The 15,000-nt window shown below is 37.9% G+C and overlaps 1 protein-coding gene across 1 annotated transcript in view; it reads left to right on the top strand.

The window, feature by feature from the left end:
* Nucleotides 1-15,000, top strand: part of pcsk6 (proprotein convertase subtilisin/kexin type 6) — a 171,957-nt gene that overhangs the window by 141,890 nt on the left and 15,067 nt on the right. Inside the window, exon 18 of the mRNA XM_056462598.1 lies at nt 11,238-11,367. Coding sequence (XP_056318573.1) covers nt 11,238-11,367 — 130 coding nt within the window. The remainder of the gene's footprint in view (nt 1-11,237; nt 11,368-15,000) is intronic.

Below are 15,000 nucleotides of genomic sequence, written 5' to 3' on the forward strand. Positions count from 1 at the left end.
CAAAGGTCCGTTTGGATAATGAAAATAAAAAGAGTATATCGGACCCCTAAGTTAAGGGAAAAGGCACTAGTTAGCTAACGTTTTCTTACCCAGCTCAAGATTCTTTCACTATATTAGACTAAGGCCCAATCCCAATTCCACCCCTGAGCCCTTCCTCTTGTCCCAATTCTCTTTTGCTTGAAGGCGTAGGGCTAAGGGGAAGAGGTAGATAGCCCTTCAAACTAAGATTTTTCATGACCTCACTTGAAACCAAGGGGTAAGAAAATTTCCCAGAATACACCAGCCACAACAGCAGGATCACAGCACCTGGAAGTCAGGAGATCCACAAATTAGTATTGTTTGTCATTATTATGAATTTTTACAACAAATAAGCACATTTTTTAAATACATTCATAACCGCATTCGTGTTTTACCGTCATGCTTTTTTATAAACGCTAAAATAAAAACAGCAAAATTTCACGATCTATAATCCCTAGTCATCACTCCTGTACAGCAGTCCCACAACGTTCTGACACTCCAATCCCCTGTCAGAAAAGCTTTTTACAGTGTCTGCTATAATGTTAATGTTGTTTTGGTGTGTTTACACAGATGAATATGGCCACTGTGTATATGCGCAGTAAAATTATGATCTTATTGCCACATTAGATTGTTATGATAACATAATATACGCCTTCAGTGATTTCCTGAAGATAAATACTAAAAAATAAAGCAACTAGAATAGCTACAGCAGTCGCGATCGTCTGATCTCATATGAAGCAAGAGATTGCGATGACATATGAAGACGTGTGCAGGTGCTGTGTCCCAATTCTTAGGGGTAAAATTTGAAGCCCTTCCCCTTCACACTTAATTTTAAGGGGGAAGGGGAAGGAGTACAAAAATAGAATTGGGATTGGGCCTAAATTTCTGTACTGAAATTTATTTTAAAAAATGTAAATTTTTCCGCTAACATTTAAGGCACAGTTGATCGCTTTCTTAAACAGTGCTGATTTGCCATAGTGTTCACCAGTGCTCAACAGAAATGACTGTGATTGGCTGAGAATGTCATCAGTTTACTGCACTAAGAACGTGCTCAGCGGCACATAAATGTTATGTGTGCTACAGAGGACTGCATTGTTTTATCACTCACCAGGTTACATAGGCTGAAGCAGAACTGAAGCCTAGGAGGACACTTAAGCGTATTACTCTTGAAGAGATTGGGATGTTTTTTGCTAATTAAAACGCTTTTAATTGTTTAAATTAAACTGAACTGAATGATATTAAAGTGATGTTTACACCATATCTGCACTTAGAAATCGCAGCAACAGCTGGAGGTTTATAGTCCACAGCATGTTGTTGCAATGTTTACAATGCTGATCCTATACTTCCGGGTTTTTTCCCCACCACAGCCTTGCTTTCCTGTTTTGAAATGGCGGCAGCGTGAAATAAGCGTATTCCATTCCATTCCATTCTAATCCATTCCAGTCCAGTCCAGTTCCATCCAGTCCAGTCCAGTCCATTCCATTCCAGTCCATTCCATTCCAGTCCATTCCATTCCAGTCCATTCCATTCCATTCCATTCCATTCCAGTCCATTCCATTCCATTCCATTCCATTCCATTCCATTCCATTCCATTCCATTCTATTCTATTCTATTCTATCCTATCCTATCCTATCCTATCCTATCCTATCCTATCATACACTCATTTATATAAAGTGGGTACAGAAAGTATTCAGACCCCCTAACATTTTTTACTCTTTGTTATCTTGCAGCCATTTGCTAAAATCAGGGGTGTAACGGATCACGGTTGATCCGTGATTTGTACGGATCACAATCCACAGTTTGTAACACACATGGCCCACGAATTAAAACATTTTTTTAAGTGGTAGATTAAACCTCATAGCCTCTCACGTCATTCATATCAAATGTTTGAAAGCATTAAGGCTTTCCTGTGAAATATAATAATGATGGAAGAAGTCGGGGTAGGTTATTCAGGATGTGGTGGGTTTCTTAGGTTATTAAAGGGGTTTTCTGTCAGTACGTGTTTTGCCTGCATTAATGCATTCAGTGTAAACTGCACAATTAATCATTAAAAGATCAGGATCTCAACATTAATTATAAATGATGGTGATTTGCATATGTTTATTAATTCTTTCAATCTCTGCATTCAAATCTGTGTTTGAAAAACCAAGAAAGAGATTAGGTCTTTAGTTTTTTGAGTTAATTATGAAGTTACAAACAGTAAAATAACACAGAAGTACTGGGATAACAGTTTATAGTTTAGATAAAACCACTGATGTTTATGGTAAAGATTAAAATCACCTTCATATGCATTAAACTTGATGCTCAAGAATGAAAATGAAAGGCAGCAATTACATTATTTGACCAATAGGTGGCGGCAACCAGCCATCAAAAATAACCACTGAATAATCCTTCAGAAATGACACATCTAGCAATGAAACATGAAGTTTTATGAGTGAAAAACTGAATCATTTATTGAAAATGAGACTAAAAATAAACATGGGTTGTACAAATTATAATGTTAGATTTCTACATTTTGTGTCATCAGCAACATCAGTAGCAGTGAATTTTTCACAGTACTGAATATTTTATTTACAATTTATTTTCATTCAGCTATATTTTGTTGGAATGTAGAAGTTTAAATTCCATTAGACAAAATTTTTATAAGGAGAGTACTTTGGTGGACATTTTTAAAAAGGTTCCACCAGGAAGAATTTTACATTTTTTATCAAAAATAGAACTGAAAAACCATATTTAACTTTGAATATTTTTTTTGTAAATTTTAATTTATTAATATTTTTTTTATATTTGTCTAAGTAAATTTTTTTATATAATATGAATTTGTTTTTCTCATGTAATATTTTAATGTATATCCATTTGGCCACGAAATAGCCATAAGTTGCTGATGTGGCAATAAATATGTAATAAATAAATAAATGAATTTTCATTCAGCTGGTTATTTCTTTATTTTATTGTTAATAAAATTACAGCTTCTAAGTTCTGTTTGTTAAAACCAAAGGTTTCTTGCAGTACAGTTTTTGTAATAAATGGAAAGCAAATGTCATTTGTCTCCTCTGCTTTTTGGCTGATCCGAAAAATAGTCCGATCCGTAACTAAAAAAACATTATGTGATCTGAACCGTAAGATTTGTGATCCATTACACCACTAGCTAAATTCATTTAAGTTCATCATATATTCCTTATTAATGAACACAAAGCACCCCATATTGAGAGAAAAACACAGAATTGTGGGCAGTTTTGCAGATTTATTAAAAAAGAAAAACTGAAATATCACATGGTTTTAAGTATTCAGACCCTTTGCTGTGACACTCATAAATTTAACTCAGGCGCTGTCCGTTTCTTCTGATCATCCTTGAGATGCTTCTACATCTTCATTTGAGTCCAGCTTAGTTTGATTATATTGATTGGACTTGATAAGGAAAGCCACACGTCTATCTATAGCTGTGCCCCAAATAGCACACTATACACTATGCACAGTATATGAATGTAGTTTGGTCCCAAATTGAACACTAATGTTTTTTTACAATGCAGAAATTCAAACCGTTTCCCTGATGATGTTTGATGGTTGCCAAATTAGTTAAATAAATGACCAAAGTACCAAATAATACCTGCCATGAGAATAACCATATTCACCATCGGGAGGTGCTATAATCACTTTAATAGGAGAATTTTGCTTTCACAATCCAAAATAAATAAAGTAATCCAACATGTGCGCCTGATAGCTAGGCTAAGCCAGTCGTTGAGTGCGTGAAGTGTCCAACATAACACACTTCATTTTACCGGCTAAGTAAGTGCATCGAAAAAATTGATTTGAATCATCTGGGTAATTAAATAACACTTATTATTTTTAGAGTTTTCAGTGTGAACGCACTACTTGCACTATTTATACTAAAAAATGGCGTAGAGTAGTGCATAAGTATGCAATTTGGGACGCACCTAAAATAAGACCGTACAGCTCACAATGCATGTCAGAGCACATGAGAATCATGAGGTCAAAGGAACTGCTTGAAGAGCTCAGAGACAGAATTGTGGCAAAGCACAGATCTGGCCAAGGTTACAAAAACAATTCTGCTGCACTTAAGGTTCCTAAAAGCACAGTTGCCTCCATAATACTTAAACGGAAGACATTTGGAATGGCCAGAACCCTTCCTAGAGCTGGCCATCCCGTCAAACTGAGCTATCAGGGAAGAATAACCCAGAATCACTGTGGCTGAGCTCCAGAGATGCAGTCGGGAGATGGGAGAAAGTTGTAGAAAGTCAGCCATCACTGCAACCCTTCACCAGTCGGGGCTTTATGGCAGAGTGGCCCGACTGAAGCCTCTCCTTAGTGGTTTGCTAAAAAAAACACCTGAAGGACTCCAAGATGCTGAGAAATAAGATTCTCTGATCTGATGAGACCAAGACAGAACATTTTGGCCCTAATTCTAAGCCGTATGTGTGGAGAAAACCCGGCTCATTACCAGTTCAATACAGTGAAGTATGGTGGTGGCAGCATCATGCTGTGGGGCAGTTTTTCAGCTGCAGAGACAGGACGACTGGTTGCAATTGAGGGAAAGATGAATGCCGCCGAGTACAGGGATATCCTGGACAAAAACCTTCTCCAGAGTGTTCAGGACCTCAGACTGAGCCAAAGGTTTATCTTCCAAAAAAACAATGACCCTAAGCACACAGCTAAAATAATGAAGGAGTGCCTTCACAGCAACTCCGTGACTGTTCTTGAATGGCCCAGCCAGAGCCCTGACATATAGCCTGTTTCCACTGAGGGGTATGGTACGGGTCGGTTTGGGTCACTTTTATCAGGCTTGCGTTTCCACTGCTAAATGGGTATCAATGGTACTCTTTTGGTGGGCATGGTGTACAACAGAAAGAAAGAAGCATTTTGGTACCCTTGGTACCCTTTTCAAAGGGTGACCAAAAAGTGGTACGGTACGGTTCGCTTTTAGGTACCCTTTGACAGTGGAAACGCCCATAAAAGCGTACCGTACCACTCAGTGGAAATGGGCCATTAAACCAAATAGAGCATTTCTAAAGAGACCTAAAAATGACTGTCCACCAACGTTTACCATCGAACCTGACAGAACTGGAGAGGATCTGCAAGGAGGAATGGCAGAGGATCCCCAAATCCAGGTGTGGAAAAACTCTCAAAAAGACTCATGGCTGTATTCAATTAAAAGGATGCTTCTCCTAAATACTGAGCAAAGGGTCTGAATACTTAGGATATGTGATAGTTTTTCTTTTTTAATCTACAAAAATATCCACAATTCTGTGTTTTTCTGTCAGTGTAAGGTGCTGTGTGCACAATAATGAGGAAAAAATGAACTTAAATGATTGAAGCAAATGGCTGCAATATAACAAAGAGTGAAGAATGTAAGGGAGTCTGAACTCTTCCCTTTACTCTAGCACTTCTCTAAGCATTAGAAGTTCTTTTGTGTAATTAGCATTTCTTGTGTGTATTGCCTCTTATTGTTGAATTGCTGAATGCCATCTCAGTTGTACATTTTTATGTATTCTATTCAATTCTGTTCTGTTCTCCTGTTAAAAACTGCTTTAGACCGTTTTGTCACATCTAAAAGTCAATACAGATAAAATCTAATGACCACTGATTCATTTTAAGATTTGCATTCAGATTTTGGCCATCAAGCTTAGCTCCATGCCTGATCTAATGCTCGTAAATAAGCTAATCAAGGAATTCATATTTGCATCAATCAGTAAATGTCTGTCTCTGAGTAAGCATTGAAAATAAAAAAAAAATCACCTGCTGAAGAAGTGGAGGAATGAGATCAGATATCGTCCATTGCTCGCTTTCCACAGGAGCTGAATCAATCTGCCGCAAGAAACGAACGAGTGAAGCGTTTGTATTGTTTTGCTGCCAGTCCTGTAGCACTATTGCTGCTCAGCTCTGGAACTTAATTAACTAACTTCATTATACCAGCCCACCAGAGACCACTGATAAGCCCGTGAGTTGTTTGCTTTCCAAGTTCACTGAAATGTGAAGGGGTAATGTTATAAACACAACAGGAAAGGGAATAGTAAGCTGACAGATTAACCCGAATGCGTGTGTGTGTCTACACAAAATACATCTCTATTCATTTGGATACATGTGAGAGTGGCGTTTCTGTTTTGAAATGCTCTTCGTCCATGTTAGCACGCTGAATCCTTTTCTCATCCACACAGAAATGATGGATATTGCTAAAATGACAAATGCTAGAATCATTTTATTAGCCAATTATCCCATTACTTTATGCGTAGAGCATTAAGTAAGAGGTTTATTTTAATATTAGTTTTTGAAAAATAAATATGTATTTTGCTGATGTATTATTGAATAAAATATCTGAGGTTTCGAAATATCTTGGGGTCATTTAGAAAATATGTAAAAATTGTAAATATGTCGGTGCCAGTGGCGTAGTGGAAAGTGCACCGACACATGCACTCCAGTGTTCACGGCGACCCGAGTTCGAGTCCCACCTCGAGGTCCTATGCCGATCCTTCCCCTCTCTCTGCTTCCCACACTTTCCTTTCAATTCTCTCTACTGTCCTATCCAATAAAGGTGAAACCCCCCCAAAAAATAATTTTAAAAATAATAATTATTTTAAATATTACTCAAGTATTTATTTTTTGTCTTGTAGTAACTTTAAAATGTCCTTTATTTCTGTGATGAAAAGCTGAATTGTCAGTGTCACACTGTGATATCCTTATTTTCTGATCAAAAAAACATTTCTAATATGTCTCACAGCAAGAAGGTCGCTGGTTCGAGTCCCAGCCGGGTCAGTTGGTGTTTCTGTGTGGAGTTTACATGTTCTCTCTGTGCTTGCGTGGGTTTCCTCCAGGTTCCCCGGTTTCCTCCCACAGTCCAAAGACATGCAGTACAAGTGAATTGATCAAATCAAATTGGCACAATACAGTTGAACCAGAAGTTTACATAGACGATAAAAGACACATAACCATTTTTTTAAAAAGTCAGATGTTAATGTGACCACACTTTTTCTCTTTTAGGTAAGTTAGGATTATCAAATGTGTATCTGTTATGCTTAATAGCAGAATAATGAGAGAGATACTTTTTGAGAAATTGTTATAACTTTTCTTGAAAGTCAAAAGTTTACATACAATAAGATTATTATGCCTCTGAAAAAGCTCAGATGATGATGGTCAAGGTTTTGGAAGTTTCTGATTGGCTAATTGACAACATTTGAGTTAATTGGAGGCACAACTGTAGAATAGTATTTAAGGAAAACCTCAAACACACTGCATCCTTGTGTGACAACATCGGAAAATCAACAAGCCAGAATCAACAAAACAAGCCAGATTATAATTAGCTAAATTACACTGGGAAAAAGACCTGTGGACCTGTCCTGTGGTCTGATGGAACTAAGATTGAACTGTTTGGCCATAATGACCAGTGTTACATTTGGAGGACAAAGAAGAAAGCTCACAAGCCTAGGAACACCATCCCAACTGTGAAGTATGGGGGCGGCAGTGTCATGCTGTGGGGCTGTTTTGCTGCAGGAGGGACTGGTCCACTTCCCAGCATAGATGGCTTCATGAAGAAAGAACAATATGTAAAAAAATACTGAAGCAACATCTCACGACATCAGCCAGGAAATTAAAACTTTGACCACAAATGGGTCTTCCAAACGGAAACGCCAAATTAGTTAAAAGTGCTTAAAGGACAACAGAGTGAATGTTTTGGAGTGGCCATCACAAAGCCCTGATCTCAATCCTATAGAAGATTTGTGGGCAGAGTAGAAAAAGCTTGTGCGAGCAAGACAGCCAACAAATCTGACTCAGTTACACCAATTCTGTCAGGAGGAATGGGCCATAATTCCTTCAAACTATTGTGAGAAGGTTGTGAAAGGATACCCAAAACAATTGACCAAAGTTATACAGTTTAAAAGCAAAGCAAAAAAAAAATACCAAGGAAATGTATATAAACTTTTGACTGTCTAGAAATTAATAAACAATTCTCCAAAATTAATAAAAATTTCTCTAAAAAAAAAGTATCTCATTATTCTGGCATTTAGCAAATGTAAATCATTTAGGTAATCCTAATGGACCTAAAATAGTAAACGTTTAGTCTGATTTACCATCAGACATTTTTAAAAAGATCGTTATGCTCCTTTTTTTAGGGTGTATGTAAACTTCTGGTTTCAACTGCATATGAGCAATTAGTCTAGGCTTCCAATATATGCCTTTCAGTTAGCAGTATACCATGCTCTGGCAATGTCCAACAATCAATAATAGTCTCAAAGAACTAATCCAGGGGAGTTCTCAAAACCTACCTGAGCTCAAACTCCATTCTCGCCCTATGAAACGGGAGGCAGCCCCGGGCTCGAGGATCTTCTGAGCTCGGGACTCTCTCCCGGGACAGTGTAGCAGATCTGTTTTCACCTGCTGTTACTGGCCTCTCCATTGTCTGTAAGGAAGACAAGGACACGTGCTACTTCATTCACCGGAGAAGGTTTATTCAAGCCCAACATGGACTGGCCACCATCGCTCTGTGGATTGACATCAAAACAGTAGCTAAATCTCTCGTCGGGCATATAACAGCAGTATATTCTTCTCCCCAGCTTGTGCAAAGTGAACTGGCGAGATGCGCATGAGCAATCTAAAATGGCGTCGACGCGCTACCGGAATCAAAATTCAAAATAAAAGTCTCAACACTAAATTCACATTTATTTCATAGAAAATGTATAAAATAAAATCAATAAAACAATGACAAAGATTTTAATGAAAGACAATATCACAGGTGATATTATAACCTGTTACAACAGCATGCCAAACACGTCTTGTTATCAATAATCAGCTAAGTGTGAACTCTTGAAACTGTGATGAAGATTATTTAATACTACTACCGCTGCTGTTACTGCAACTAATAATAGTAATAATAATAACAAATATAGCTGCAAGCAGCAATTATCGGGGCCAAGCAGCACAGCAGCCACATCATAAACAAACAGAGCAACAAGCTACAGAGAAACTGGAAAATTCTATACCTTTTTGGCAGCGTGATCTAAGCTGAATTTGGTGGAAATTGGGCTAGTGATCTATGGAGAGTTCAAAACAACAGATTTTCAAACTAATTCAAGATGGTGGAGAGGAAGATTTGTCAATTAGGGAATAAATTATATCAGTGTTCACATATCAATGATACAAGGAATCTGCGAGGCCAGTCTCATGACACTAGACAAAACTGAAAAGTCATTTGCTGAATTTTGTATGATTTCTATTGATAGAATTGAATTGTTTGTCAATTTTACCCAGAAGGTGGCTCAAACTGATGTAGTTTGGTCAATGTCAGGTCTAGATCACACACTTTAAGTTTGGTTTCAATACTTCAAACCATTACAGTGATTCAGCCTGTAATGTTATCTGGCAGCATTACATCAAGTATTGCGCATGTGCTAAATGACAACAGTGTCATCTATCAACATGAATTCCACTGTTTCCTCTAGGATTTTTTCCAGCTGTATTTGTATTTCAATAACAAATGTCGTGAGCGCAGTATTACAAGTCGAGATTGCATTCATATAATACGCAATAAATGCACTATATAAATACACATTACATTACATTACATTAATACAAGCATGTGAATCTCCTTGCTTGCTCGCCGATTTCCTCTGTTCGTGCACAAAACTTCTTGCGCGCCCTCAAATATACGCTGCTCAAGTGCAGATCTTCTTGTGCGCTCTCAAATAAACAGTGCTGAAGTGTGATTTAGTGCGTTTAAGTAACGAGTATGTCTCCAACATTTATTAGATTTGCTAGGAATATTTATGAATGTCTCCAATAGACCTACAGAGCAGCATTAATGCGTCCTGAAGTAAAGTGAACTGGTTATAAACTCCAGCAAGATCAAGTCATTAAATGCAGAGCCATAGACCTTTATAAAGTATAATTATGGAAACTGTTCATAACTGAAAGCTACGTCGTGTTTGCTGGCCTCACGCATCCACACACCTGTCAGTCAGTCAGCACGTCACCTTAAAGGGTCAAACAAAGAACGTATTACAGAAATTACACTGTAATAATTCACGTACCTTTTAATACGTTTTGCTGCGATTATCACCCGCTATTAAAAAAACGACTGAATGTTTTAAATGAGAAGCTGTAATGTAGCCGTGGCGGGATGAATTTTGGTGTGGCACCCTGCCACGGACGAATGAATGTAGCGGAAACCATGAATTCCATACATTTTGGTCTACATGCTCTGAAGATGATCCGAGTCAAATTTGGTGAAGATTGCACCAACGGTCTAGGAGGAGCTAAAACAAGAATGTTTTGAACAAAATCAAAATGGCGGACAGGAAGTTTGACAAATTATGGCATAATTGGTGTCTGTGTTGTTGACATGACCCAATGAATAATTTGACACCAATTTCGTGAAAATAAGCATGTGCAGTCAAATGTTATTACCAAATTTGTATGTTTCATTAATAATGACTAATGAATCCCTACTAAAAAAAACAGCTTAAACCAGCCTAGGCTGGTTAGCTGGTTTTAGCTAGTCGACCAGCCTGGTTTTAGAGGGGTTTTGACCATTTCCAGGCTGGTTTCCAGCTATTTCCAGCCTGGTCTTAGCTGGTCAGGCTAGGAGATGACCAGCTTAAACCAGCTTGACCAGCCTAGCCAGGCTGGAAGTCCAGCCAAAACCAGCTATGTCCAGCTTAAACCAAGCTGGTTTTAGCTGGATTTAACTGGTAATTTTTCAGCCTGACCAGCTAAGACCAGCCTGGAAATGGTCAAAACCCCTCTAAAACCAGGCTGGTCGACCAGCTTAAACCAGCCAACCAGCCTAGGCTGGTTTAAGCTGGATTTTTCAGCAGGGATGTCTTATTAATGTGCTAAACAGCCTAAAGCAGAGACTCCAATGAGTGTAAATTGGTTGAAAAAGTTGGTGAAGTTTTTTTCTTGCCGCTGTCGCCACTGGCTTGCATGGTTCGGGATCTGTAGAGCTGCGCATTGATGGATTTGCTCTTCAGTGTTTGGACTCTCAGTAGTGATTATTAAACCACACTGAACTGAGCTAAACTGAACTTAACTCTGAAAACTGAATTACACTGTTTCAATTTACTATGATCTTCAATGTGAAGCTGCCTTGACACAATCTACATTGTAAAAGCGCTATACAAATAAAGGTGAATTGAATTGAATTGTAAATACCAGAAAGCTGATTGTAGACCACCAGCGCTGAGCTCATGATGTGGTGTGTGTGTTGACAGGGCCGGGGCAGGAGGAGTGTATTCAGTGTGCGCAGGGCTTCTTACAACAGGAGTGGAGGTGCGTTCGCTCCTGTGCTCCAGGATACTACAGTGGAGAAGCTGCAGGATTCACACAGAGGATGTGCCGCAAGTGAGTCTTCAGTTACTGTACCGCTGCATTCACACTGTCTCATATTCATACTCTCATACTCATTGGTGGACACAAAGCACTTGATTAAAACGTGTAGATACCCTGAAAATACAGCTATAGTGAATGCTCTCTGTTTTGTTTTATTTGAATAGAGTACAGAAGTGCTTTATTGTTTTTGTTTTATGTACTCGGGTGTTTGAGTGTACAAGTATTTTGTTGAATTGTGGATTGAAGGCTCCCCCTGGATCTTTTGAGTCAATGAATCATTGACTGGAGACTGGCTCTTTTGAGTCAGCGAATCATTGACAATACTTGCTCTGACTCTTTTGAGTCATTGACTATAGATTTTCTTTGACTGGATCCTTTGAGTCAGTGAATTGTTGAATGAAGACTCACTTTGACTAGATCATTTGAGTCAGTGAATCATTGATTAGAGACTGGATCTTTTGAGTCTGTAAATCATTGACTGGGATTGGATCTTTTGAGCTAGTGAATTATTTACTTGAGACTGGATCTTTTGAGTGAGTGAATGATTGACTGGAGACTCCCCCTTACTAAAGCTTTTGAGTCAGCAAATCATTGACTGGGACTAAATCTTTTAAAATATTGAATTGTTGAGTGGACACTGGATCTTTTGAGTCAGTCAATTATTAACTGGAGACTGGATCTTTTGATTTTTGAAATTGTTGACTGGAGACTGGAGCTTTTGAGCCAGAGAATTATTGACTGGGACTGGATCTTTTGAGCGAATCGTTGACTGGAGACTGAATCTTCTGAGTGAGTGAATCATTGACTGGAGACTGAATCTTTTGAGTGAGTGAATCGTTGACTGGAGACTGAATCTTTTGATTGAGTGAATCGTTGACTGGAGACTGAATCTTTTGAGTGAGTGAATTGTTGACTGGAGACTGAATCTTCTGAGTGAGTGAGTCATTGACTGGTAAGTTGCTCTAACTAGATCTTTTGAGTCTTCGAATCGTTGATGGGAGACTGAATCTTGTGAGCCAGTGAATTGTTGACTGGAGATTGAATCTTGTGAGTCAGTGAATTGTTGACTAAAGACTTGATCTTTGGAGTCAACGAATCATTGACAGGAGACTGGATCTTTTGAGCCAGAGTCGTTGACTGAAGACTGGATCTTTTGAGTCAATGAATCGTTGACAGGAGACTGGATCTTTTGAGTCAATGAATCGTTGACAGGAGACTGGATCTTTTGAGTCAATTAATTGTTGACTGGAGACTCACTCTGACTAGATCTTTTGAGTTAGTGAATCATTGACTAGTGACTGGATCTTTTGAGTCAGTGAATTGTTGACTAAAGACTGAATCTTTGGAATCAATGAATCGTTGACAAGAGACTGGATCTTTTGAGTCAATGAGTCGTTGACTGGATCTTTTTAATCAATTAATTGTTGAATGGAGACTCACGCTGACTTGATCTTTTGAGTTAGTGAATCATTGACTAGTGACTGGATCTTTCGAGTCAGTGAATTGTTCACTGGAGACTTGCTCTGATTGGATCTTTTGAGTGAGTGAATGGTTGACTGGAGACTGGATCTTTTGATTCAGTGTATTGTTAAATGGAAATTGAATCTTTTGAGTCAGCTTCATTAAATTGACTGTACACTCTCTCTGACTGTAACTTTTATGTCAGTGAATCGTTGATTGGAGACTCACTTTGACTGGATCCTTTGAGTTTGTGAATCATTTACTGAAGAAAGACCCTACAGTGTGCTATTATTTTCATATAAACACTCACCTAAAATAGTTCCAGGCAGGTTTTGATCACATTTCATTTCCATATCCCTACTCCGACTGAGATACAACACCAATACAGCAGCCAAAAATCACATCAAAACAAAATGGCATTTGGATAAACAAGAAATAAAACCTCTAAATAGTGTTTTATAGTGTGGCAACCATAGTAAAAGTGGTGTAAAGTGTATATAACTTATAAATTCACCACATACGAGTGTAAAAAGTAATTTTTTAGTTTACGCTTGCTCCTTTTTTTTCCATAATGATCACCAAGCAATAGGCTCTGCAGATAAAGTCAGTCCCGCAGAGGAAGGTGCAGCACAGATCTTTCATGTATTAGATTTACAACTCCATCACGGCGTTTTAGATTCCTGTAATGTGCAGCATAAGGCTGGCAGAGTGGAGAGCCGCCTCGGTGCTCTACAATTTATAAATCAACAGTCTTTTGCTTTATGAACGCTGTCTAAAGCAAATAGAGGCTTTTATGAAGGTCACGGATGGCGAATGCAGCTCCTTTCTCAGGATCACTGGAGGCAAATAGATCAGACAGCCGTAAAACAGAGGTAAATTGTGGCCCTGAGCGAAGCGATCCACGCTGGAACACGGCCACTGTGTGCTCATACAGCAGCAAATGACAAAAGACATATAGTAAATACTGTATAAGTGGCCAGAGGTCATATACTGAGCGCCAAGGACAGCTTTACAGCTACTGTTATGGGGTGACCTTGTGCTCCATCACAGCTTATGTGTTTTATAATGAGAAAATATACACTTTAAATTACAGGCCTTTATAAAAGATGTGCATTGTGTTTGAGATTACTTCAGAGAAAGCAGAGTGATAATAAATACGTACAGTTGAATAAATAATATTTGACTAGATATTTTCTAGACACTAGTATTCATCTTAAAGTGACATTTAGAGGCTTAACTAGGGTAATTAGGTTAACTAAGCAGGTTAGGGTAATTAGGCAAGTTATTGTATAACGATGGTTTGTTCTGTAGACTATCGAAAAATATATAGCTTAAAGGGGCTAATAATTTTGACCTTAAAATGGATTTTAAAAAATTAAAAACAGCTTTTATTCTAGCCGAAATAAAACAAATAAGACTTTGTCCAGAAGAAAAAATATTATCAGACATACTGTGAAAATTTCCTTGCTCTGTTAAACATCATTTGGGAAATATTTTAAATAGAAAAGAAAAATTCAAAGGGGGGCTAATAATTCTGACTTTAACTGTATATTGTATGAGAGACTTGCTTTGTTTACCAACTAAGTGGATCTAATTGGATTTGCATCTTAAACATTCAATAAAAGTTAAAAGGTATTACTTTTATTTCATATATTAAGTTTTTAGTTGCTCCCAAAATACTTCAGCATAAATCCACAGATTTTTGACTAAATTCTGCGCAGAAATAGCAAGTAAATGTCCGTAGATTTTGTCTGGCTCTACTAATAATGTATCACTTGCATGTGTTTTTGAGGCCTGCGACTGTATTAGGATTTTAAAAAGCATTCAGGCTTAAGAAATTGTACGTTTAATACAGATTAATATTATTCAATTATTATTTTTTTTGTTATTCACTTATGCTACCTGAATACTGTTAGATTCAGAAAACAACAAAACACTGTTTGTTTCAATTGTAACGGTTCGGTTACGATTATCATGCCATCGATTCGGTTCAATTCGATATCTCGTTGAGGTATCGACGATGACGATGCTTTCCATTAACGATGCTTTCCATATGCTTTCCATAAACTATTTGATATTTTATTTGGCAGCATAATAATTCTTGTATTAAAATGTATAATTTATAAATATACAGTTGAAGTCAGAATTATTAGCCCCCCTGAATTATGAGCCCCCCCGTTTATT

Source organism: Danio aesculapii, chromosome 7, assembly GCF_903798145.1.
Source record: "Danio aesculapii chromosome 7, fDanAes4.1, whole genome shotgun sequence".
Taxonomy (NCBI): Eukaryota; Metazoa; Chordata; class Actinopteri; order Cypriniformes; family Danionidae; genus Danio; species Danio aesculapii.